Below are 25,015 nucleotides of genomic sequence, written 5' to 3' on the forward strand. Positions count from 1 at the left end.
TTCTGCAGTTCAGAGAAAGTAAGCATTCCTAAAACCTGAACCAACAAACCTAAACAATATCAATCTAAAACACTGTGAAAAAGCAAACAACTACCATCACTTTACTATCTCTAAGTGATAAGTTAACAAATCTCAGAACACAAGAGATTTAATACAGCTCTTACTTCATGATTCATAATCTTCCCATAGGTTTCCACTAGTGACTCTGCATAGAAAGGTGTTTCACCATAGAGCATTTCATACATGCAGACACCCAGTGACCACCAGTCACACTCAGGCCCATATTTCCCCATTCCATCTTCCATTGCTTGCAAGATCTCAGGAGAGATGTAGTCAGGAGTACCCACTGCTACTGATGACTGTACCTTAAAAAAAAGGCAAATATAATTCTCATAAGTTTCCTTTTTTTTTTTTTTTTTACTCAAACACTAGTATTTCTGACAAACAGAGACATGATGATATGATTCTGGGGAAGGAAGAGATCATCATAAATTCACAGCAACATAACAAAGAAAATATTAAGTAACAAAGACTGCAAAGGTTAAGTTCCATTCTACTGCTACATAAAATCAGTTTTATTCTGAACACAGTAGAAACCTAAAATAATCACAGATGTTGTGAAAGGAGAAAGACAAAATATATTTTGCCTTTGTGTCTGTTTATACTTTAAAACTGCAATTTGCTGCCCAGAAGCTGAAATGAAAAATGAGTAAGTAGGGAGATCAGCTCCTACCCCTGAATTTTACAGTTACATCTGAAGATCTCAGAACAAATTTCCTGGGTAAAATTTATGATGTCAGAAATCAGTCAAATGTTTATTGCCTAATGTGCAACTGGATGTACTACAGGAATAAAGTGGAGAAATTATTCTGTGCACAAGCAGTAGGGAAGTCCTGACCAACAGTGCAGACCAATCTCTAGGAATTTGTTCTCAATTCCAATGGTTCTTTCATTTTGCATTTTTATGGTAAAGCTGTGACAGGCATTTTATGACTAGAGAACATCAACAAGATGAGTTTGTGCCAAAACTGATGCTGCATGCCATACTTTGGCAGGACTGGAACCCCTGGAAGTGCCCTAAACAAGGCAAAACAAACAAAACCTGTCACAAGCAATTCAGCTTTTTTTCAGCAATTTCAGAGGTAAATCAATCTGCTGCACAAGATGGCCAATTACCATCATGTTGTTTTTCCATTTGTCAAAGGCATATAAAACAAACTGCTTATTAATTGTAGAATGAAGACAATCATTTAGGTTGGAAAAGACCTTTAAGATCATTATGTCCAGCTGTTAATTGAGCACTGATGAGTCCACCTAAATCATGTCCCCAGGTGCCACATCTACACGTTTTTTTGGTACCTACAGGGATGGTGCCTAACTGGTGTAGCAGGTCCTCACCCTTCCCCTTTTGACTCAAATGGTCAGTAGAAGAAAAAGTGAAAACCAAACAAATAGAGCAAAGGGTAACTTAACAAGCTAGCAGCCTGTAAAACAAGGAGATAAACATTTAAAAAATGCATTTAAGTATGTTGAGTTATACTGTTCTCTTCATTTTTAGCGTGTCAGAAAGTTCACAATCTATCACATCCTTGATGTACACTGATGATGTCTCTAATCTCTTTAAAACCAGCAACTCACTTAGAAGATCCCACTATCAGTGACCCAAATAAATTTTGCTTCATACATACTGTGCCATCTTCACTCATTTTCAGACAGGACCCAAAGTCTGCCAGTCGTATGTGGCCATTCATGTCCAAAAGAACATTATCAGGCTTTATGTCCCTGTTATAATAGATAGAAATGAAAAGATTTGAACACACAATCTTGTAAAGATTAATCTTGCATCAAAATAACATAGAATTTTACCCACTGATGTAAACTCTGTTTATGGTACTACTTATGACTCTCTTCTTCTGACCAACCTTAAACCCAACCGATTTGTTGCACCATAAAATCTGCATTTCTCTTCAAATGTGAAGCTCCAAATGCAACCACATGTGTTGAAAAACTTAAGAACTGTACAACACCTCCAGTTTAATCTTTGAGGAGGAAACTAGAATTACTAAGAATAAATGAAAATAAGGTCCTCTAATACACCTTGCTACATAGATGTGGAAGCTGACAATGGCTGATTTTTAAGGTGCTAAATTTCAGTTTCACACTTGACATCTGTGAGAAAAAACATTACATGTTTAACAAAGGGTGCTCATATGTGTAAAAATCCTGCCAACTTGATACATTTTTCCAACACAAACTTAAATTAACCTTTTTTGCCAAGCGCTAATGCTCTGAAATTAATTACTGAAATGTCACTAATACTGCTGCTCATTAGCAGTATTAATACAAAATAATAAATGCTAATCTATGTCTGTCTACATAAATTTAAATGCATATTTACTTGTGATAATACACAAAAACATGTGCTGAGAAATTTGGACTACATCACTGTGCTTCCCCAATAAATTAATTAGTAATTCTACATTGTTAAACTTATTCCATACAGTTCAGTTCCAGATATTGTCAATGTTCCACAACCACAAGTCAAACTCAGTAGTTGCAGGGGACTATGAAAACTAATATACAACTATACACTAATTTACTTGTTTGTTTTTTAAAGAACACTGCTCACAGTGGCACTTGCAGCTTGAGCCAATCTCAGCTTGGCATGCAGCTCTCCCTTGCCTCAGGGACCAGTACTGCTGTTCAGAAAGGCTTAATGCCTCCTCTCTGAGCTCCACTGTCTCCTAACTACAGCTAACAGGTCATAGAAGTCCTTAAAGGGTCCTTGAAACCCTCTCCAGAGCAATTATGCTTCCTCCTCATCCATTCCAGCTGCCAAGCAGTAATTTCTTGGGCATTGGCACATGTCCTGTCCAAAGCACGTGTTTTGGCCACAGAGCCACACACTCCTATTGCCACAACAGACCTTCATTCAGCCCTAAGAAAAGATGTAGCTGCTCAGTAAGTCAGCCCACCTTCCTTGGAAATTGGTGCAATGGTGCCTGTGGTGAATTTCCCTAAGGCTGTAACATTTTTAAACCCCCATATTTTGTCCAAGTTTATTCACGGGAGTTTTAGAGAGTATCTTTTCAAATTTTCAACGTATCTTTTAAATTTTAAAACAGCAATCAAAGTGCAAACAGAAGAGTTCAAAACATTATGGCTGAGAATTCCTATGCTTTTTAAACTTTAACTGTACAGCTACTACCAACCACAACCTAAATTTACTTGATGGTAGCCACTGATTCGGAATACACATCTTGTGTGCAAAAACAATTAGACCAGCACATGCCCACTGATTACAAAACCTGCTCAAGAATGCAGGGGACTAGATGCACTGATGTTATCATGGGTTTACTGTGCATACATTTTGCAGAATGTCTAAACACCTCTGTAAAGTTCAAACCATTCCAAACCACTTCAAACTTCTAGGTTGCTTGGACAAAGACAGATAAATATTTATTAAATGAATTGAGAGTAAGTCAAGAGCCCTGATTAAAAATAGAACAGATTTTAAAAGGTTAGTGAGAGAAATGTCACTGCTTCTGATATCAATCCATCAAAACTTGGTATTTAAAATAAAGTAGCTTATGCAGTTATTATACAGCATGAAGTAAGCATGTATCTATAGTAGTTTGCCTTTGGCTACTGTGTGCATTTGTATACATAGGAATAAATTTAGGATTAATTTCATACAACTGTACATGTATATTCTGCCAAACGAGAAGGTATTTTACCTGTGCACATAATGCAGCTCATGTATGGAATGTATAGCAAGCACCATTTCACCAATGTAGAACCTAGCCATATCTTCAGGAAGCTTGTCTTCAAATTTACTGAGAAGTGTCAGCAAGTCACCACCAACATAGTAGTCCATCACTAGATACTGAAAATGGAGAAATAAAGCAATCAAATACTGAGAAGCAGCTGTCAAGTAAAAGAAGAAAGTTCATCAGTTAAACCCTGAAAAATACCTTTTTTCTGTGCCCATAGAAAGTAATCAAAACTGGTGGTCTTCTGTTTTACTTTAATTTACTTACTTAGTATAAAAAGGTATCATATTCCTTTAATAATCACAGTAAGAATGGCACATCAGCATTTATTTCCAATGATAAAAAAAAAAACTCAAACAAAATATGGCAACAACAAAGATGCAAATCAGGACAAGTTTACTTCTGCCTTCTTCTAGTATCACAAAGAAAATTATCTAATATCCCCAAAATTAATGTATGTTATTGACTCTTAATCTGGAAATTTCCAGAGGATGATGAAAGAAAAAAAAAGTATAGTTAAAATCAGTATTTGATGCAGCTTAGTCTAAAATCTCATTATTACTTCTAGTTTTTATACCATTTCAATACTACTCATTGTTTCTGAAGTGGCACTTACCATATCAACATATTCAAATACTCATCTTGGCACATTCCACATCGTGGATACATAACACAGCTGGCAGGAGTTTGATGACACTACACATTACACTACTACACTATACATGGATGCTCCTGACAAACCAAAAGCACTGTCAAGCCAGAGACACTAAAGTGGGAAATTTTAAAGTCAAAGATTAATGTTCTTTTAAATATATTTCAGTGAAAAAGTAAACAGCCTCCTAGGCAATCAGGCACCACCCTATCCATGGAAAGGACCAATACTGACAGGGTCACATGAAAGAAAAGGACTCTTCATGCCATTTGTTTCTCAGATTACAAAACAAGGATTATGTTTCAGGTATTTCCTAGCAATATCCACCTAAATCCAGACCATCACTTCAAATATAATGACTTCATCTAGTACTACCACTCTCAAGCCATTTTATTCCATGTTTCCCAAGATGATTTGCAGTTTTAGGAGCAACTTTGCTTATTCTAGAATTAAGTTTCCAAAGCCATCATCTTATTTTTCTCCTCAAAGTAAAGCAACCTAGAATCCACTGCCCCTACCATGGATTCATCTTCCATGAGGGAAGCAAATTAAATAAGATAGAAATTCAAAGAACATAAAGTGCAATACTAGCCATTTCCTCACTATCTTTATGGATTAAAAGAGACTCCAAAACCCACAAATTTTGGTATTTTTCTCTATTTTATTCAAATTACAGCTTAATCTGATAGGCAAATTGCGTAATTTATGTTGAAATCAATTTGTGGGTATTTCTCCAAGGAACTTTAAACATGTACTGAAACACTGTATAAATGCAACACTTAGGTTTGAAACCAAAATGCTACAGACAGAAACCATTCTTCTAAGAGGGATACTATCTTCAAGTATTTTCTCTCAAATTCAAGGCAAAGACACTTTATAGAAACCTCCATAGAAAGTGAAATATCTTCCCTGTCAGAGACAAAGTAATGCACTTTCATCAGCTCCCAAAGCATTTATAACTCAACAAGAACTCAGGTGACCCATGAAGGAAAGCACTTGGATCATAGAAAGATGGTGAGATCTCTTTTATGAGATCTCATTAATCTTTCAATTCAAAATTATCTGCTTGCCAGGAGGTGCTTCTCCCTTCTTATGGAGTTAAAATAAAAGCTATTCTGATGGTGAAATATGGTAGAGTGCATTTCTTCCAGGGCAATGCCTACATCAAATGGTAAGAGTAGTTAGAAATCAAATAAAAAAAGGGTATCAAAACACTCTCATGAGTATCCAGAAGCCTTTGAGAGGCTCACAGCAGTCACACTTCACCTAAATCATCAGCTAAATCACCAAAAGTTTATTTAACCCATCTTGAGTATTTATAAGCTGACTCTTACAAAAGTTTTAAGAACCAGAAAAAAGTTATGCAGCATTTCCATGTAAAGTCATTTAAGAAATGGCTGTTTAGAAAACAGTAATGAATGGTGCATTTACTTGAAAGGCTTAAAACTACATGAGCAGAACCAGAAAATGAACTCCAGAACATATATATTTCACAGAATTTTGTATTTCTTGTTTAAATGGAAGTTTGGCATTATGAAATGCTCTGTTAATAGTAAAGGGAGGGAATAAAACCCAAAGTACTTTTAGACTCTCCAAAGGCAGCTACTACTTTTTTACATTAGCATCTTACTTTTCCTTTGTTTTGTTCTGAACCCTTTATCATACAGCCAAAGAAGACAGATCACTAGGTGGGGGAAGACACAAGGCTCTCCCTCTGCTCAGGGTTAGCTTGCATGGTTTTGCATTTATGAATCACTAGATACAATGCACAAACATCATTGGGAGGAAATACTGGAACCTACAGATTTCAGGCTGGAAAACCAAACTCCATTGTCTGTTCTTGTTTTGCTCTCAGATTTGTATTCCATTCTACATGAACCATGGATGAACAGCACAGCTAAAAATAAATCTGCCCAGGCTCTCTAACAAGGCAGCACTCTCCAGGATGAGGAGAAATGTAGCTATAAACTTCTTCAAGCTCCAAAGAGAATTGAACAGAGATCTCCTAGCCCCTGGACAAGTACTAATGGTACAGAAAAGAACCTTCTGTCCAGGTTTTTGGATGCACTGATTACTTGATGTGTTTCACCTTTTCTTCATGCATCATTTACAATGGTGACTGAGATGTGGATCCACTCCATCTGTGAGCACCAGACATTCACAGGAGATGGATTCTGAGTAACACACCACATTGGAAGGCAGCATCTCAGCACATGCAGAAGCAGACCTCAGGCAAGCTGTGAATCTGCTGACTTTGGCTGCAGGCAGGACTGTTACCTTCTTAGATACTGGATCTTAAATTAGATGTCTGCATTCTGCTGTCAGGTGAAACTTCAATATCTAAACACCTTTGGGAACTTTGGGAAAAGACTCCCCCTCTGTGCTGTCTTTGCTATTGCTTTTTATCTCACACAGCTAACAATTTTTCCTTAGGTAGTTCCATGCTTACAAGCTACTTGAAAATAAAGAAGAGGATGCATTTTATGCAAGTCTGAAGGTTGGTTCTGTGGGAATTTGAAACTACAAGTGTTTTGAAATCATGAGACAGTCCCAGAGATAAATAAATTGTGAGAGATTGAAAATCTGGACCTATCACAAACCATTCCATGGAAATAGCCTGTGCATGAGGGCCTAAGATGTGACTACTTATTTTCCTACTATGTGCTTGTATGTATGTACATGACAAAGTAACATGTTTTGTCTCAGCATCTGTGGACATGTTTGAGTATTTACTAACTCTTACTTAGCTCTTGAACTCTTTGGCAGCCTTTTATTAATACATTCTTTCTTATTTATATTCTTTACTTGCTACCATGCAAAAAAAGTGTTAAGAAGGTGAAAACTTTCACACTACAGCTATGTCAGATGCTACAGAAACTGAAGGTTTGCAAACCAGCCTGAAGCAGCCACAGGGAAGCTGTATGGTTCAGTGTATTGCAGAATATTGGGGTTTTACTGACTTTGCTCCTAACCAGTACTCTGCCATATTCTGTGACTGAAGCAAACAGGGCTTGTATGTCACAGTTGTAGTAAACAATCACAAAGAAATGCCATAGGAATACAAATTTTCTTTATAAATGTTTACTAAAGTCTCTCAAATTATTGAGGTGACCAATCTGCTGATTTAAAAACATACTTTATAAAAACACTTTTAAGAAATAGGCTCTTTTTGCCCTAAGGATTTTAAAATACCAAACTTTTACTTTTGCCTATTTAAAACAAATTCTTGCTTTAAAAGACATTAGGAAAGTTTAAAATGAAATATTTTTTACTTTCACACAGTTAACACATCTCAAATTACTTAACTGCAACCTTATCCAAAATACTAAATTTTAACATGGTATTTTTTATGCAAGGGAAGATTAGTTAATTTAAGATGCTTAACTAAATCTCTATATACTACAGCCCTACACAACTTTCTCACTCTCTGGGAGTTACAGTCATTCCCTTTGAAGTTTTGCTTCAAGGAGAAAACAAGAATGTTGAAACACCGCTGTGAGGCATGAGGTGGACTGATTTAATGCACAAATATTTTAAAAATATACCAAAAATAAAGTTCTTTCACATCCCAATGCTTTTATTTACTGATGAATCAAACATACCAAATAGTTCTCATCTTGAAAGGCATAGTGCAATGTAGTAATCCACTGACAATCTCCATTCACCAAGACATTTCTCTCCTCTCGGAAGCAAGCTGTCTAAAGGAAGAGAGGGGGAGAAAAGCCATTGTCAGCATCAACAAGTGGTTTTCACAGGATGAATATATATGGATGTTTTATGGGATTATTTCAAATTACTGAACAGAGGTCTCTATTCATTGGAATTCAGTTGACAGAAGTGACATGCCAGGGAATCTCTGCAGGTTTTAGTCAGGCATTCAGTCACTCTAATCCTGACTCTGACTAAAAAACAAAAACAAACCAAACCAAAAACCCCAAACCAAAGGGAAAAACCCTACCAACCTCCTATCCCCAATCCCAAAAAACTCCACACCAACACACAACACCCCCAACACCAAAAAGCCCACAAGCCAATTGAAGTCAAAGTTAAATCTTGGTTTTACAAAACATTTTTAAAAGTCAGAAAATAACAACTTGTCACTACCATCCAGCAGAAAGGTAATGGCTGTGGGAAAGTAAGTCTGATTCTTCTGATAAAGACCTTTATGAAAACAGTTTCATGTATACTTTTATTACATTACAGTCCCAGTTCCAGACACTGCTAACACACTATGGGAAACAAGCAGATTTTACTATTACTGTCGTATCTTTGTCCAGTATAATACATTTTCATTTTCATTAATCTTTCTTCTACTTCAAACAGCACATTGCAACACTTCAGAGAAGCAAATTCTGTGTAGCAAGTTTTCTCAGCATCTTTACATAAAAGCAACTTTCATAAACTTCAAACAAGTTCTCCCCAATAAAAATATATTAATGTTTTTATTGGATCAGAACTATCATGAAACAGACGTTGGGACTCTTCTACTACTCTCAGTCCAGAGAGGCATTATCAGGATATTTGAAAATGTACCAAGGAAATGTGCCTGGGAAGTCCAAACCTTAGCATACACTGACTGCACCTTACAAATGTATCTCCAACTACTTTCCCCTCAAAGGAAGCCAAATTCAATCTTCATTTTTACTGAAGAAGACCACGCTGTGGTCACATTGTAAATCAGCAATCGCTGGCGCAAAGAGAAGTAAATTGTAATTAAATGCCAGCTGAGTGGTTTAACGGTTTATGAATGCAAGGCCAAAGCAGTGCTGTGCAAGAAAGGCTGGCAGCCACAGCAGCTCCAAGTAATCCTATCCCCTTCCCACAGCACCAGAGCACAGCACTTCTCAGCTCTCCTGGCACCACGATGAGAGGAGGCTGCCAACACAGAAAACTAGTTTGTTTATTTTCGAAGACATCAGCCCCTTGATCCAGTTCACTGTGCAACCTCAAATAGCGAGGGAATGTTATGAACACTAAAAACCCAGAAATGCTGCTGAGCACTGCATCATGAATTCAGGGCATAAAATTCTCCCTCTCTGCTTACACTAGCTTAAAAGGCCTTGAGACGTGACTTGAAAAAGCATGACAGCCTACCTAATCAGCCAGTCAGGATGTATTTGGAACTGTCAACAGTAATACTCTAATGACTCTGTATTTTGCTGGGAGAACAACGAATACAAATGGTCCTCATCAACATAAATGACATGCCTATTTTTGCTTCAAACCCATTTATGGATGTCAGGTGATATTCACTAACCTTTCCTTTATTTTAGTGGCTTCCAACCATATGTGTTTTTTTCTTGCAGCTAGTACATGAATAAGCAGTATTTTGCTAACTTCTTGTTAAATTTTATGTCATGCACAACAAAAGTAAACCAGTGTAACAACATGCTTCTTAACCTACTTATAAAATAATAATAATACTTTTATATAATAATAGATGAGGAGGATTAAAAAAATACTTGAAGTCTGCTTTTCCAATGGAACTTTCAATTTAAAAGGCTACTGTATTCTTGCAGGCTGCATTTTAAAAAATAACAGGTTTTACCACATTTGGGAAATTTTTAACACCCAGATGTTGCATGAAGTTAACATGCAAGTTGCAACATCCTGTTTTATCCAGAGAAGCCAAATCAAGCAAGTAAACTGATCAGGAAAAGACAAAGTGGTCCTGCAGAGAATATAGTTCCCTTCACTGTCCTTTGTAGATGGGGAAAATTAGCAGACAGAAAACTTTTTTTGACTGTTACTTTTCCTAAGCTTGTATTGGGAAAACTAATGCTCATTATACATCCTTCATGCCTGCCTGAGAGGATAAGAAGGGTTAGTTGCATGATTAGAATAAAATTTGTAAACAGCTGTTTTCTCTACATGTAAAAGCTGCATCTACTTAGGCCACTTAATGAAATCACTTTAAAAACGACTGAAATAAGGCAGTATAGCTCTATTTCCATTAGAATTTGAGAGATCACTGCAAATAGTTGTGTTTAAAACAGTTGTATACTGACCAATGAATTAACACAGCTGAAGTCTGCACAGAAAGAGCACCAAGTTTCCCTCCTACAGGGAAAGGCTTAATGCAGAACTGCTGATGCAGCACAGCCCAGGGTGTGAGATCCCCTGACAGCTCAAAGCAGAGCCGGGTGGCAGCGGCTGCTGCCGCCTCTGAAGGGGTGCATGGATGGATGGATGGATGGACAGACTGTGACTAAATCAGGCAAAGGCAGCTGAAGAGGGGCTTAACAAGAGGGAGGAGATTTTGTCACAGGAAAAGGCCTGGCACTGACTCACTGAAAGGAAGGGAGGGACTAGGAAGGGCAGCTGGGGGGAGGAGGTGTCAGGAAGGGGACAGAAGAATGGGACAGGGAAGGGTCAGCACACTCAGACCTCAGCAAGGCCACTACTGCTTGCCCTTAAAAGAACTGCTGCAAGTCCTGATGCACTGCATGTCTTTTCTCTTCAAATCTATTGCTCATTTATCTGCTAACTTATATAATATTATGTATGTGCCATAAGGTTTTCCTCTACCATGGAGGAGTATGTATCCTAGAAATACCTATCCTAGAAAGCTGGTCCCCACTGTGTATTCTTAGTATTCTTTTCCTAATGTGTGAAGTACCCATTAGCCTTTACAATTACACAATTTGTTGTGACAGTGTGCACCTCCTTTTGCCAAAAACCTTAAACAGATTTACCTTCTTAACACGTTTTGTTTTACAATCTGAATCCGATTCCAAAATATTTAGTTATAGTTTTACCAGCTATATAAATCCTGTTACAAACTGTAGAATGCAAAGCTCCTTAATGCATGCTTTCTGAATGGAAGAGAAGAAAGACCTTTTCATAACGTTTTTGTATACAGCTGTGAATGTCATAGTAGCACCAATCTCAGCTTTCATGTAGTCTTTAACTTGCCTTTACTGTAAACAAAAATCTGGCCAATAAATTCAGGGTAAGAACTAGGGCAGACTGTCTGGTAAATGAATACACAGTAATGCTGAGAACAACAGATGCCTGGAAGGGACTGTCAGACTTGATTGCATTAAAACAGCTTAAGATAAAAAAAAAAAAAAAAAAAAAAGAGAAAAGAACGAAGCTCCTATGCTCATGAAATAATTCTTCCTAATCTGGAAGAGCTTCAATGTAATCTTCCTAATGTCATTTTTAAAATTCTCTGTGTTAAAAACCATATTACTTACCTCTGCCCTTTTAAGCATTTCCCATTTATTTAGAATTTTCATTGCATATATGCGCTCTGTACACTTCATTTTAACAACTGCAACCTGAAATAAGAAGATACTTTATTTAACAGGAGCATGGTCAGAAAAATACAATATTTCAAGAGATCAATACTCACACAAAAGCATGGTCAGAGAAATACAATTTTCACACAGCCTAATGTTCACAAATCCATAAAATAAGTTACTAAGGAGTCACCAGTGATCAACTGACACATTGATAAACTGCAGTCTGAGTCTTTGCTCCACATTACTACTGTGTGCTTGATGCACCATGTGTGGTCAAGAGCTCATGATGAAGTACATGGGGGATGATACAGGAGGAGCATGAAGCTTTTCATATGAAGATGTGCAGTAAAGCTGCATTGTTTCCCAAGAACAAGTGAGGCTTGTAGTCATGCCTGCAGCCAGTGGGGCAACATTTAAAAGGGCAGCCCGAGAAAACAAGAAAGGCTTGCTGTCAATAGAAATACACTACATTTGACTAATTTGTTTTCACATTTCAGGTCTCAGAAACTTGAAAGAAATTTGCAAATTAGCATGCTTTTGTGTACTATATACAGATATTTTAAAAAGAAAAAAATATTCATTTATTTATTCACCATTTTGCTTACATCATTTTACTATGCATCCTGTGTATTAGACTCACACTTAGCTGTTATGAATAGTAGCACTGGACACAGCTGTATGTGGAAGAAAAATCCAAGAATACAAAAACTTCAAGGCTTAGGAATGCAAAGACTTTATTTTGACCAAGACTTCTGCTCTCAAAGACCAAAACTAATTCTTCTTGTGGTAACGCCATCATTTCCACAAAGTTCTTCCAGTTGGCAAAAGAAAAACAGGCATCATGACTAATAGAGCAACATTCTCACAGGACTATACATGGACTGCTTGAATATTTCTACTGCTATTTCTACTGCTTCTCAGCTCATCTCTATTTCAGAAACACAAAACCAAGCAGCTTTCATTGCTTCCAAAAGAGCTCTGAATAGCCTGTGAAAAGGAATGACATCACCTCGCCTCTTCTGTTGCTTAAAAACTTATCTAGAAAGGATTCAACTACAGCAGCCTCAAGAAGCTGCTGACTATAAGAAGAGGTTGGAATAGTGCATCAAGCAGAGCAACACTATAAAAAGTCTTAAGGTTTGAGAAGGGAAATGTAGTATGACCCTGCACCTTACCAGGAAAGAAGTGAGGGGCAGAGAAACTACTGCTTCTCCAGTAACACAAAACCAGGATATTCACATTTACACAGACATCTCACCCTGCAGCTACACAGCTCAACCCTCCACCCCTCAGTGAGTGAAGCTCCACTCACCAGGTCACGTAGGGGTGACAGCATCTTGTACACACCTGCACAGTGATGTGACAGACACACAGCTCTGAAGAAAGGCACCACTTCAGCAAAGACATGGGAACCTGGCCCTGGACACAGCTGGGAAAGGCACAGCACGAAGCAGCAGCCTCTCCAAGTGAAGCAGAATATCCAGAGCTACATTACAACCCCAGTGTCTCCTGGCATACAAACACCTCCCACAGACACTGCTCATGCTGCAGGGGAAGGATGAGCGAGACGAGAAAGTCTCAACCAAATACACGAGGCTCCTTGGCACATATGAAACTTTCAACTGACCTTCAGTATTGGCCTTAAATGTAAATAGCCTTATTCCTCTCATCACAGTTAAAAGTCATTGTAAAAACTCTCTTCATGCACTTAATTGGGTCATTACCCTGATCCAGCTGAAGGCACACTATAAGTCAAACAGTGCATTAAAAGCTTTTGAGAAACTGTAAGATGCTGACATTATCCACTACACTTTTTAAATTGTTCCAGACAGAACATGGTGACTCAGGAAATGCCCACACCTCCAGTGCAGGGACAGGGACAGAGCAGCACCAAGGTTACCTGCTGCAGAGGACAGGTTACCTTCTGCAGAGGAATGAACCAATGCTCTGGGGCAGATGCAATTTGCAAGTGTAGCTCTGTGAGCCCTGGTGTAGCAACATTCAAGTTTCATAACACAACACTAGAACTGCTCAGCTATTTAAGTACAAATACAGTGCACAAATCAGAACCCAGGCTGGCATCTACTGCACTTCATCTAAGGCCATCACTGTCCAAAAGCATTGCTGGATATCACAAGTTTGGAGCGTGCTCAAGTGCTGTGGAGCAATGGAAGCCTGGCATCATGGAGGGCAGGCACAGCTGAGAGCTGTGCAAATGTTAGAACAAAGTGGCAAATGAAACAGGCCTGGAAAAAGAAGAAAGGAAAAGAAGAAAGGATGCCAAATCTCTACGACTTACTTAGCTATTCCCCAGTCACTAACTGTATTAGTCCTATTTATTTTCAACTAAAAAGATGGCTTTAAAAAGACCAATTTAAACTTTCTGGAGGAAGATAATTGTCTTTTGTGGAAGAAAAAGTACAGTTCATAAAAAGAAAGCTGACTCATATTTTCACATTAAGTGGTTATCAAGTTATGGCACCAGTAAACACACCACTGCTTTAGTTATAAGGGTGACAGTGGGACAGCTTCTCATGTCAGCAGAAAAATTCATTGAACCACACAGCAAATTAGGCAATTACCCATTAATTTTATCTCTGGAAAGAAATCTTAGGGCTGCTAAAGATATCTCACAGAACTGACAGTATTTTTACCTGACTAGACCTGACTCCCCAGCCAATTCAAATAATTAGGATTTTTTTTAAAGAAAGCAAACAGAAAAGCATAACCCAAACTTCACTGATGTCTAAACCGAAACAGGGAAGCACAAATATAATTATACCCCAATAAACTCAGTGCTGTTATAAGGAAGAATACAATACTGGAAAATATAAAATACCATAAAAATACCTCAGTGTTTCCTTGAGTTACCTATCTTTTACTTACTTCATCAGGTGGCAGCATTTCTAAGTTTACTTTTATCATAATAATGCTTTGTCTCCTTCTGAGATGTTTTTTCTGACTTTTATATTAATTCTTCCTTCTCTGGCATACCTCAAAATCATTTACAATAACCACACTGATCACTTTGGAAGATGGAACAAAGGCCTCTTATACTGCAGTTGTGCTAACCATGCAAGATGTCTGTTTTAAATATGATGGTTTTTATCCTACATACCAATCCACCACATCTACAAACATAAGGAAAAAAACCATTCAGTTGGTGTTCAGAGGCATTCCAAAGGACATGCATTTGTACACTGCTACAAATGCCTGCTTTAAGAACAAAAGCATTGTTTCTATCTTCAGAGTCCACTGGCTGATCAAGTGCTCATGTTATGCACAGACCAGGATCTAATATTGGTGTTCACTCTCCATTTCTAAGCCTATCCTGTATCGGAAGTTTAAAAGAAAAAACAACAAAAAACCAAAAGCTAAGGATAATGAAAAGAAAAAAAAATGTACAAGCAGAGATATGACAAAACAGCTTTTCAAGAAGAAGATTTAATAACCCAAAATATTCCAGGCCTGGAAGAGGTAACAGCTATGACAAACACAGGAAACCATGAATGTCATGGAGAGGATGCACAGAGAACAATAATTTGCTGTTTCTCATAACACAGACATTGAAAAGAATCAAATTTAAAAAAAAAAAAAAAAAGTAACAAGATTAAGGAAGTATTGTCACACAAAAGTTCTGGAACTCAGCCACAGGCTGCTGTGGGCACCTAAGTATTCACAAAGTATTTAATCCAGACATGTTTAATACCTGAGTAACACCCATTGCAATGTGGGCTCAGGAACTACTGACCACTGAGTAGAGGGGTGGGCTGGGGAGTCCCTGAACCCTCAGCCACTGGAAACTGAGGATTCAGCTCTGCTCTACTCTTGGATGTTTTTCCTACACATCTCTACCTGGTCAAAGGGGTGGGACATGGTCTTACAAATCCATGCACTTTTGGCCCAGAACTACTACATTTAATACTTGTGTCAAACAAAGGAAATTAAAACTTACTCCCAGTTTGGATCTCATAATACAGGTTTGAATGCAGAATCAGTGGGGCCAAATGCTCAACAATCACAGAGTAGTCTGGTAGATATTTAGGTGATTCTGTTTTATTAAGTCTTAAAGATGTGACAAGAAAAAACTACAGATGCAAGGCTTCCCCCACCACTGCAACCCCCCTTCCAGTCTGGATAGATTGATTACCATCTGATCTGATTAGCATCACTATGACTTGTCATGCTCACGACTGAGACAACAGGAAAACTGCAATGAAGTTCAAGTATGTTTCATCAAGGATTTCAGAGAGCCTAATGAATCCTAGTGCCTACACTTCAACCAACTTTAGATACATTTATGTCAAAAAAACATATGACTAGTGGGGCTAAAGCATAACTTATATCCATCTATAGTAACTACAAGCCACAACACCCTATCAGATTTGTATTGCTTCTGCTATCCATTTCCTTCCCCTATTTTGTGTCTCAAAGCTCTATTTCATTTGTAGTGCAATAAAATAAAATAAAGGACCAATACAGCTAAAGTAGCTTTTCTAGACTTCAGCAAGAGTTAGTATTTTTCTTCTTGAATTGTTCTAAATCAGTATTTTGCTATGTTTTGATCTTCAAAACCCACTAAATACTGACATTTAGGGCTGCACTGTGCAAAGCCATCCCAGGTCAAGTTCCACCTTTCCCAGTGTTCCAATAAAATCTACAGGATGCGAATCTGAGCCAAATAATCCTCTACAGACATGACAGAACTTCCCACCACTGTACTTTGCCTTTTGAGTGACATGATCAGCGTTAGTAAGCAGCACCAAGTTACAAATTTTCTTTTATGTAAATGGTAGGTATGGTGCAATAAAATGCAGAAATCATTTAAATATAAGACTGGCTTTCCAGAAAACAATTAAGACAGCTAACAAATACTTCTTAAAAATCATGCTGGCATTAATTTCAAAGCAAAGACAAAAATCTCACTAGGATGCTATTCATGCTCATGGCACCTGAAACTTTCAGCTAAAACTTATCTTTAAGGACTGGGCTTGCAGGAATAATGTGAAACTTGACTGCAAAATGTTCTCAGGTGAAAAGAAGAGGAACACAGACTATAGGTGATAATACTTGTGCAAACAGCTCATAATGGCAGGTAGTTAAGAAAAAAGGTAAACTTGAGTCTGGAATTCACAGGCAGATACACACCACTGGGGATGGGTAAACATTACTGCCTTGCAATACAAATTCACTGGAAACTCCACATACAGCCACACCTCAGAAAAATAAACTTCATCTGGAGCAGGTGTGAAAGAGGACGATTAAGGATCAAGAAACTAAAGAGCCTCCCATGCTACTGTGGGAATAGAAAAAGCTTTACTTGCTAAAAATAGGGGAAAAAAAAGCCTACATTATTGTTATTATTCAAGGCCAGACAGTGGATGAGGTTCTGATCAACCTGGTCTAGTGAAAGGTGTCCCTGGCCCACGGCAGAGGGGTTGGAACGAGATGCTCTTTAAAGCCCCTTCCAACCAAAACCATTCTATGATTCTATCTAAAAATAAAATTGGAAGGAAGGGCATCAATAAAAGTAGATGTTAAAAGGTCTCCTTAGTCTAACAGACAATAAAATTACATGGATAAAACAGTGTAAAATACTATGAATTAACCTTTGACGGGAACTTGGAAAGGCTTTAGACATTTGAGGAGAGATTTGAGTCAAGCCTTTCAGCTGGCAGAAGAGACAAAATGTCATTTCAGATGTAAACAGTTTACCCATAATGTCTTATTACCAGATTTATAATTTAATATTACATTCATTTCCTTTGGTTAAAGCTTGTTTATGCCTCTTTTACTCTACTATTTCTGTTTCATGCTATTGATACCTTGCACATCAGCTACTGCAAAACCTCCAGGAACTACTTTATCCTCCTGACACTTTCAGATAGGAAAAAGTCTTTGATATAGAGCTCATTAGTTGATAGTTTTAATACTGCATATTTGAGGAAAAACTGGTCTGGGCTGCTCTATCAGTTTTTTAATGTCTTTTTTGCATATAAATTTAAAAACCAGGGTGTTTTTTGATAGAGTTCATATGCCATGGTGCAGATTTCCAAAGCAGGTTTTTTTAAGCATGCAGTGTATATCTTCATGTTGTGCAAATAAGAAATCCCTTACAAGTACCAGCCAGAAAGATTCTGCAGAAGAAGAATAAAGGCCCCAAATAGCACCTAAGCTGTTCCTCGGGGCCGGGGGGTTTGCAGAGACAAATGTCTGCTCTCACAGCAGCACCACAATGAACTGTGTGTGTCTCTGGCTCCTTGCAACCTGCCTGTCTCCATAGTTACTTGGTGCTGCCACACAAACACACATGGAGCTGGGGAGGACTGAGATAGCAACCAGCTCTTTTGAAGCATTTTCAAAACAAAGCAGCTTCTTTCTTCATCCATTTCCACAGCAGAAAATAGCTTGCTTTGATTTAATTTTCTTTTTTCACGACAAGCATATTAAAGAAAGCAGAGCTAATTAAATACTTCTTTTGCATCGTATTCTAAATGCTTTGACTCTTTGAATAGTTGAATGAAAAGTGTCATATGTGGTATGCAATACTTTGCAATTCTGCTAATCTGCAATGCAGGAAAGCACAGTCCCTGCTGGGCACCTAACTGCAAACCAAAGCTTCTGAATAGGTGAGACAGCCATAATTGCAGTCCGTAGGCTCCGTGCCCCGGGTTAATTTCTAGAAGTACATCAAAACACTGAACTCAGTACCCTACAGCTGTGAGTGCAAGGTGGAGAGGGCACAAAGGGCTCTGCCTCTCGCTGCCAAGCACGACTGACCGCGGGAAGCTTCGCTTCTACATATTCACTTCTGACTCTCACTGCAACCTCAGCCAGTACCTCTCATTAGAAACCACATCACTGATCAGAACATGTGGTACACAGGGGATCAGTCTTAATTCTCTCTCAGCCATTATTTTCTTCTGGAAACACATTTTTCTGTCTGTTGATCCCAGCTGAGACTCTGACTAAGCATCCCAAGTTGAGGTGACGTATTTTTACTGAACACTACAGAGATCAAGTCTGTACACAACAGCATCTACATGAAAAGGTATTTCTAATCCAACCAGAGAAGTAATACTTAGGTGGGGCACATTAAGAGTTCTAGTTATTTTTGTGCTAAGCAAGACCAAGCAGTTCCACCCTTCTGCTGGAACCACAGTAAGCATTGCTCATTGAAGAAATCCTTGCTAACAAACAAGGGAAGGAAGACAATTGTTTCAGTCCCACGCTGCCAAATTTCCAGGAGGTGTCAGCCACGTTATACAATCCAAGTTCTCAAACAAGGTACATTTTGAGGCATTCTTCCTTCAACAACTGCTCTTTGACTGGAATGTGTTGATCTACAGCAGTGTGCCTAAATGGTCTTTCACACAAAAATGAGGACATGTGACCTTAAAGACATACAAGAACATTACTGAGGGCAGATGAACCTTGCAAAGAAGCACATGTGAGTGTTTGGAGCCACAGTGTCCTCTTCCTATCCCTCTCACCCTGCTGTAAGCACCAGTGTTCCCAGGTCCCATGATATGCACAGCCAAACACCAAGCACACAGAAAGCACTTCTCAGGCTGGCCTGAGTTTCCCAGCTAAGCACAATCCCACCAAGCTCAGGTTCTCAAGACATCATTTCATTTCAAATAACGGTCCACAATGCTTCTGGATGAAAGGAATAATCAGGCACAGGCAAACTTCAAACCAAGGGTGGATTGCTTCTTTGGTTTCTTTGTTGTTTTGGTGTGGTTTTCTAAAGGCTAAAAATCTGAAAGAGTTTTGCATTTTATGCTGATATTCCTTAAATCTCCTAAAGACTGTATTATCACTTCTGTGTAGTTTGCAAAAGTGATTTTCACTCTTGTGTAGTTTGTGTGTTTTCTGTGTAGTTCACAAAAAACTTCATGCTACATAAAATACTCTTTCTTGTCTACAAACATAGACTTCTACAGTCATTTTATTCATAGAAACCAGAATTAAGAAAGCAGAAAACCATTTTACTTCTGATTTTATTTCAGGGGGTTTACACTTATTACTAGTTTTGTTCCTTGTGGAGGTTTCCCCTCTGTACATGAGCTACCTGCCTGTATGACCTGGAAAATGAAAAACTGAAAGTAACACTGGGGCATTCACAAAAATGTTCCACCCAGCTGGGTACATACCCAGGCAAACACAGCCTTGGAGATGAGGAAGAACTGTGAGTAGTTTATCCTCCTTCCAGCATTTCAAATTATAAGCTATTCTAACTGCCATGCACTCAAATGACATTTCAAACTTTTCTTCCTAACTATGAAACTTCTGAAAAAAATAAATTATGTTCTCAAGCCAGTGACTTCCTGATTCAGAGCCCTACATGCTTCTGTAAGGGTCATTCAGGCATTCAGTTCACCCTGATTGCAAAGTGGCTGGCTTCCTTTATGTGAAAGGAGAAGTCCAGGTGGCTACAGAAGAAATCCCTAGGCTCTCAGTTAGGCTGTTTGTCTCCCAGTGTAATAATGAGAATGTAAGCAACATTTTTCCTCTTGCTTTCTCAGACATGCTGTGCTACAAGAACTTTCAATCAGGTGCTTTTGCATTGGGTCTTGTTCTCATATTGCTGAAAAAGTGTTAAGAACCAAGTTGAGTTCTGCAAAGGTGAATGGAAGGAAGGGAGAAAGAAAGAGAGAGAGAGAGAGAGAAAAAAAAAGAGAGAGAGAAAAAAAGAAAAAGAGAGAGAGAAAGAAGAGAAAGAGAGTGAGAGAAAGAGATGCCAGTACAGATGTGTTCTGGTGATTCTATCAATCTGCCTTAGATACTGATTTTGCAGCTGTGTTCACAGGGATAAGCTCACATGTGCTCTCAATCCTCTCTTTGGTCAAATACCACATTTTGTTACTTGGCTTGTATGTTTTCTGGCAAAAATTGACCACTGATCCTGACTAATAATGAATATCATGCTTTTATTTTGTTTAAACTATATTTCTTCAAAGCTACTGATTTATGCAAAAGTTCTTTGGGAAGAATAAAGCCTCTGGCATTCTCCAAAAAGCCAAATAAGCTAAACTGAGAAGAATGGAATGTAATTTTCATCCTTTTTGAAGTCTACCTTGTTTAGCTGTTCAGTATATAAATTAAACTACTTCATTCTAACAGGAATATGTTTAGTTTAATTCTGATTAAACAAATATTTTATAGGTATTCATAAAATGTATTTTTAGCACATAAAGCCCATCAAGTAATTTCCAACACAGTTCCCATGTATGTATGAAAAAATGCCTCACAGCTCCTCCATTCAGTTTTCTCAAGTGCTGTTTTATACCAGTCAGATGCCACCAGTTCCTTTTGAGAAACTGTATTTAATTTTCTTATTATGGAATGTCAACCTTTACATCATTACTATTTTATAATACCTATAAAATCTGGACATTATAGCAGTGTGGTATACACAAGGGTCAAAGGATTCTTTCATAATCAAAAAGCACAAAGTACTCTCTGGCAAGAGGGATTAAAGTATAATGAATTAAAAATCAATGATTCCTGCATAATTTAAACTAATCAAAAGTTTCAAGCTGTTGCAACTATAAACTAAAACTTCTCTAGGTAAGAGATGAACAAGATGTGGTATTGACAGGTAACTGACACCACTGACTCTGTGAGCACTCACAGCTCTAACAGAAGGATGAAATTTAGATCCTTTCTCATTTTACTTCTGTGAAATTTCATTTCCACTGGGGGGATGGGATGTGTGAATTGCTTTTGTAAAGTTCCATGCTTTTCCAAATGAAAGAGTATGAAACACATTGTTGATTCTGGCACTCCAAACACTATTAACACAAGTTTCCACACAACATTTGTATTTTTTATACACCTTGAGACTTTGATCCAAAGCTAAGAAAGGTCATCCTAAGCCCCCTAGCAAATATAAATGGAAGCCTCTTAAAATGCACATAAATACTTGATCTGCTGTTGTACTGAGAACTCCAGCTGGTCAATTCCTAAATGGAGAAGAGCATCTTTTGAAAAAGAACAGAACAAGTACTATGGAAAACAGGCCTTCCTTGAATATTATACTGTGGGAAGGCATTCCCAACACTGACTCCATCTACAAGTCACTGTAAAGGGTTCCCATTCCTGATATCTAAAGCAATCACAAGTCTAGTTCTGAAAAGATCCAGAAACCTTTTCTAATCCTGCCAAAAGACAAACTGCCAAAACACTAATCTAAAATTCTTTAGATATCAGTGGTCACAGCCACTACAGCAAGTCATTTGGCACAGCAAGAGCAGAACAACATCAAAGTGCCCTGTGCTGAGCCTTCCCATCTATACTGTGTGCAGCTCAGGAATTTTGTTTCAGACTGTATCTAGCCTGATTTCCTGGACCAAACATGCTTTGAAGCTGTTAGGAGAGTCAAACCCAGTGATTGATTCTTCTACACTCCTTGGATCCAAAAGGCCATTTGGTGCACACCTGGAATGGAGGTTTTGGTTAGTTTCCTCCAGAAGAAACCCAGCTTGTGAAGAGTAAAATCCTTATGCAGTAGGTGGGGGCATTGTCTTCAAAACTGTGCCATTGCTTTGAACCAAAACCTTAACAGAGAGGCAGACAGGTACCTACTATTGTCTTGATTCTTTAGGTCTTTTATCTACTTATAAACATCTCTCCTTGTACTTCTTTTCTGGACTAAATTTGTAGCTCTCAGTATTCCCTTAGACTAAGTAATATTTTTCCAATTATTCCTTTTTCCTGACAAATGTTCTACAGTATTTTTTTCTCTAAAATTTGTGCACTCAAATGAAGTAAGTGAATTTTAGGCAGTATTTCCATTTCTCTCAGATAAAACTTCCTTTTTTCTAACAAATATTGCACTCATCAAGTTCAACATCCACTAGAAAGTGAACTTTTGTCTTACAAGGCAAATGTTATTGCTTATCTGGGCATTTTATTAAAATGCTCAACTTTCTTCAGCAGCTGTGTTCATGGTGATCACATGTAAACTACATGCTACTGTATCATTAGATGATGCTACACATGAAGAGATATTCTTGAAACATTAATTTCTGTCTTAGGTGTCCACTTTTCTCAAAAGCAGTTTCTGAAGTAGCTTAAAATTACATGGATATGAAGCCATTACTTCACCCACTACCAAGTGCACATGCACATAGAAACCTCATCATTTTCTGAACCAGGTCAAGAAGGGTCCTGGTGTTTCTCTAGCTGAGTTTCGGGGGCTGGTTGCCCTGTGCTACTCAAACATTCAAACCCTACATGAAAGAGTTTGAGGTGCTCAGAGCACACACACTTGGAGGAATGCCTGGCATGGCAGAGTCCTGCTCTTTGTGGAGACAACAGGACATGGGGATCAGGAAGCTTATCCTTAGCCACTGGCAGCAAAAGCTGCAGCCCAGTGCTAATGGCCTGAAGTGAGCCACTAATGGCAGTCTCTGCCTTTCACTTTAGTGGCACTACTTCAAAGAAGCTTCCTGAAAGAAATATAAGGGGTTTTTTACTTCTAGAAATTCTGCAGTTAATAACCTCTTTTGCTGAAAGCTATGACTTCAGTTACCTGTTCTTAAATGCTGAAAAGGTTGTCTTTGAGGTCCTCCTGAAGTCTCAGGTATCCTATGCCTGTTACCCATGAATACTTTTGCCAGTGGCAAGCCCCTACCAGGCCTGTGTGATTGATGAAACTTTCCTCAAACATCTTAAGAAGCAAAGATTCAGTCCAGGGTCCTGGGACTGGCGAGTCCTCAAAACACAAGGCGTTCCTATCATCCCAGCATGACTCAACTTGCTGTCCAAAAAACAGATCCAGCAGCCTTTGATCTTCAAAGATGACAGGGAACAGCCTTTAAGGCAGCCAAATGCGTCTTTCTGCATTACCAGATTGCTACAGAGACAGGCAGATGGGTGGAGCTCCTACCATAGAAGCAGCCCAGCTCTGTGTTAAATTAGAGCAGCACCAAGCAGTACATATGGCAAGTGGGAGAAGAGATCCCAAATTCAGCTGTGCAGCTGCTAGGTGGGACCACTCTGTTCACACACACATCCAAGAGACACTTGTTTGGCTGCAAAGAAGTCAGAAAACTAGTCACAGACATGGCACACCTGGACATGGAATAACCTGTTTCAAAGTGACCTTGCATTAGGTACCTAGCTACATCCCCCATTTGGAAGTATTTTAGCACATCTGTGTGAACCTTCTGTCCTCAGGTCAATTGTACCAAGAAATCACATGCACAAATGATCAAAGTTTCATTACAACTAAAACTAAAAGTCTCTTACCTCTCCAAATGCACCTCTTCCAATCACTTTTATAATTTCAAAGTCATCTCGATGGAGTTGCATTTCTTTTACCAATTTTGTAAATGGTTTTGCTGTTTAACAAAAAAAAAGAAGAAAATTCAATTATAAAGAGAAACATCACAAGCCAACTCAAACCGTAGGTCAAAAGTACTCATTGCATACCCAGAGCAACAGCAGATTTTCAACTATTAAAACTACAGAGGGGAAAAAAAAGCTAATTACACTATTTAATTAACAGTTAAATTTTTTTTAGAAGTTCAATTGCATTAATTGCCTTGCTGCTACTAAGAATATAGAGCAAAGTGGTCTTTGAGAAGGATTTCCCCCCTTTCTTTAGGGTTTTGTGAATCAGTGAAGGACCATGTGAAAGGGAGAGCTCATTCATTACTGGTAAACCCTGTGGACAATCTGTCCTGCCCTACAGGCACTAGATTAATTCTCTTCTTAAGTGAAGTGCAGCTTTAGTTTTTATTATTTCAGCTAGTACCAGCTAAAGCTTTAACAACCCAATCTCAAGAGATAGCTGTCTCTACTCAACAGCAGCAAAACCATTTCTCACAAGATCTGTGCCTAATTTAAGGTTTTTACTTTGAACTATCTTTTCTGCTAAGCAACACTCACGAGATCTCAATTACACCAAGTATTGAAGGACTGCAGTCTAAAATGATGTCCAGCAATTAACTAAGTTACACTTATTTTGTTCTGGTGGTCCCACTTTCTCAAAATATTTTGTGGATAAATTCCACTATACCTGCAGATTCATCAGTTTTTTCCTCTCCCAGATCCCATTCAGAACACTTTATTTATTTCTAGCATATCAGAAGAAGTGGATCACTATTTAGATAGAATGTTTGTTACAAGTCACTACTCTGAAGACCAGATCAATAAGAACAAACAGTGGTGCAAGTGCAAGCAAACTGCACAAGGACAAGTTTGCACAGCAGCAATTTACTTCTTCAAACTAAGCACAAAAAGATTGCTGCTCTTCACCTAATCACAAACATTATTAGACTAAAAAGACCAAAGTTTGCCACTACAGGTATTTTTTCCTATCTGCAACTGAA

At 38.3% G+C, this 25,015-nt stretch overlaps 1 protein-coding gene across 6 annotated transcripts in view; it reads right to left on the minus strand.

The window, feature by feature from the left end:
• Positions 1-25,015, minus strand: part of CDC42BPB (CDC42 binding protein kinase beta) — an 88,289-nt gene that overhangs the window by 35,884 nt on the left and 27,390 nt on the right. For all 6 annotated transcript variants that reach the window (XR_013774625.1, XM_079308871.1, XM_079308868.1 and 3 more), the window contains exons 2-7: positions 23,931-24,022; positions 11,625-11,708; positions 8,028-8,123; positions 3,738-3,886; positions 1,689-1,782; positions 165-365 (exon numbers count right to left, since the gene is read on the minus strand). Coding sequence is in view for 5 of the 6 variants with exons in the window: in XM_079308871.1 (XP_079164997.1) it covers positions 165-365; positions 1,689-1,782; positions 3,738-3,886; positions 8,028-8,123; positions 11,625-11,708; positions 23,931-24,022 (716 nt within the window). In the remaining variant the exon portion in view is untranslated. The remainder of the gene's footprint in view (positions 1-164; positions 366-1,688; positions 1,783-3,737; positions 3,887-8,027; positions 8,124-11,624; positions 11,709-23,930; positions 24,023-25,015) is intronic.

Source organism: Erithacus rubecula (genome assembly GCF_903797595.1).
Source record: "Erithacus rubecula genome assembly, chromosome: 6".
Classification (NCBI taxonomy): Eukaryota; Metazoa; Chordata; class Aves; order Passeriformes; family Muscicapidae; genus Erithacus; species Erithacus rubecula.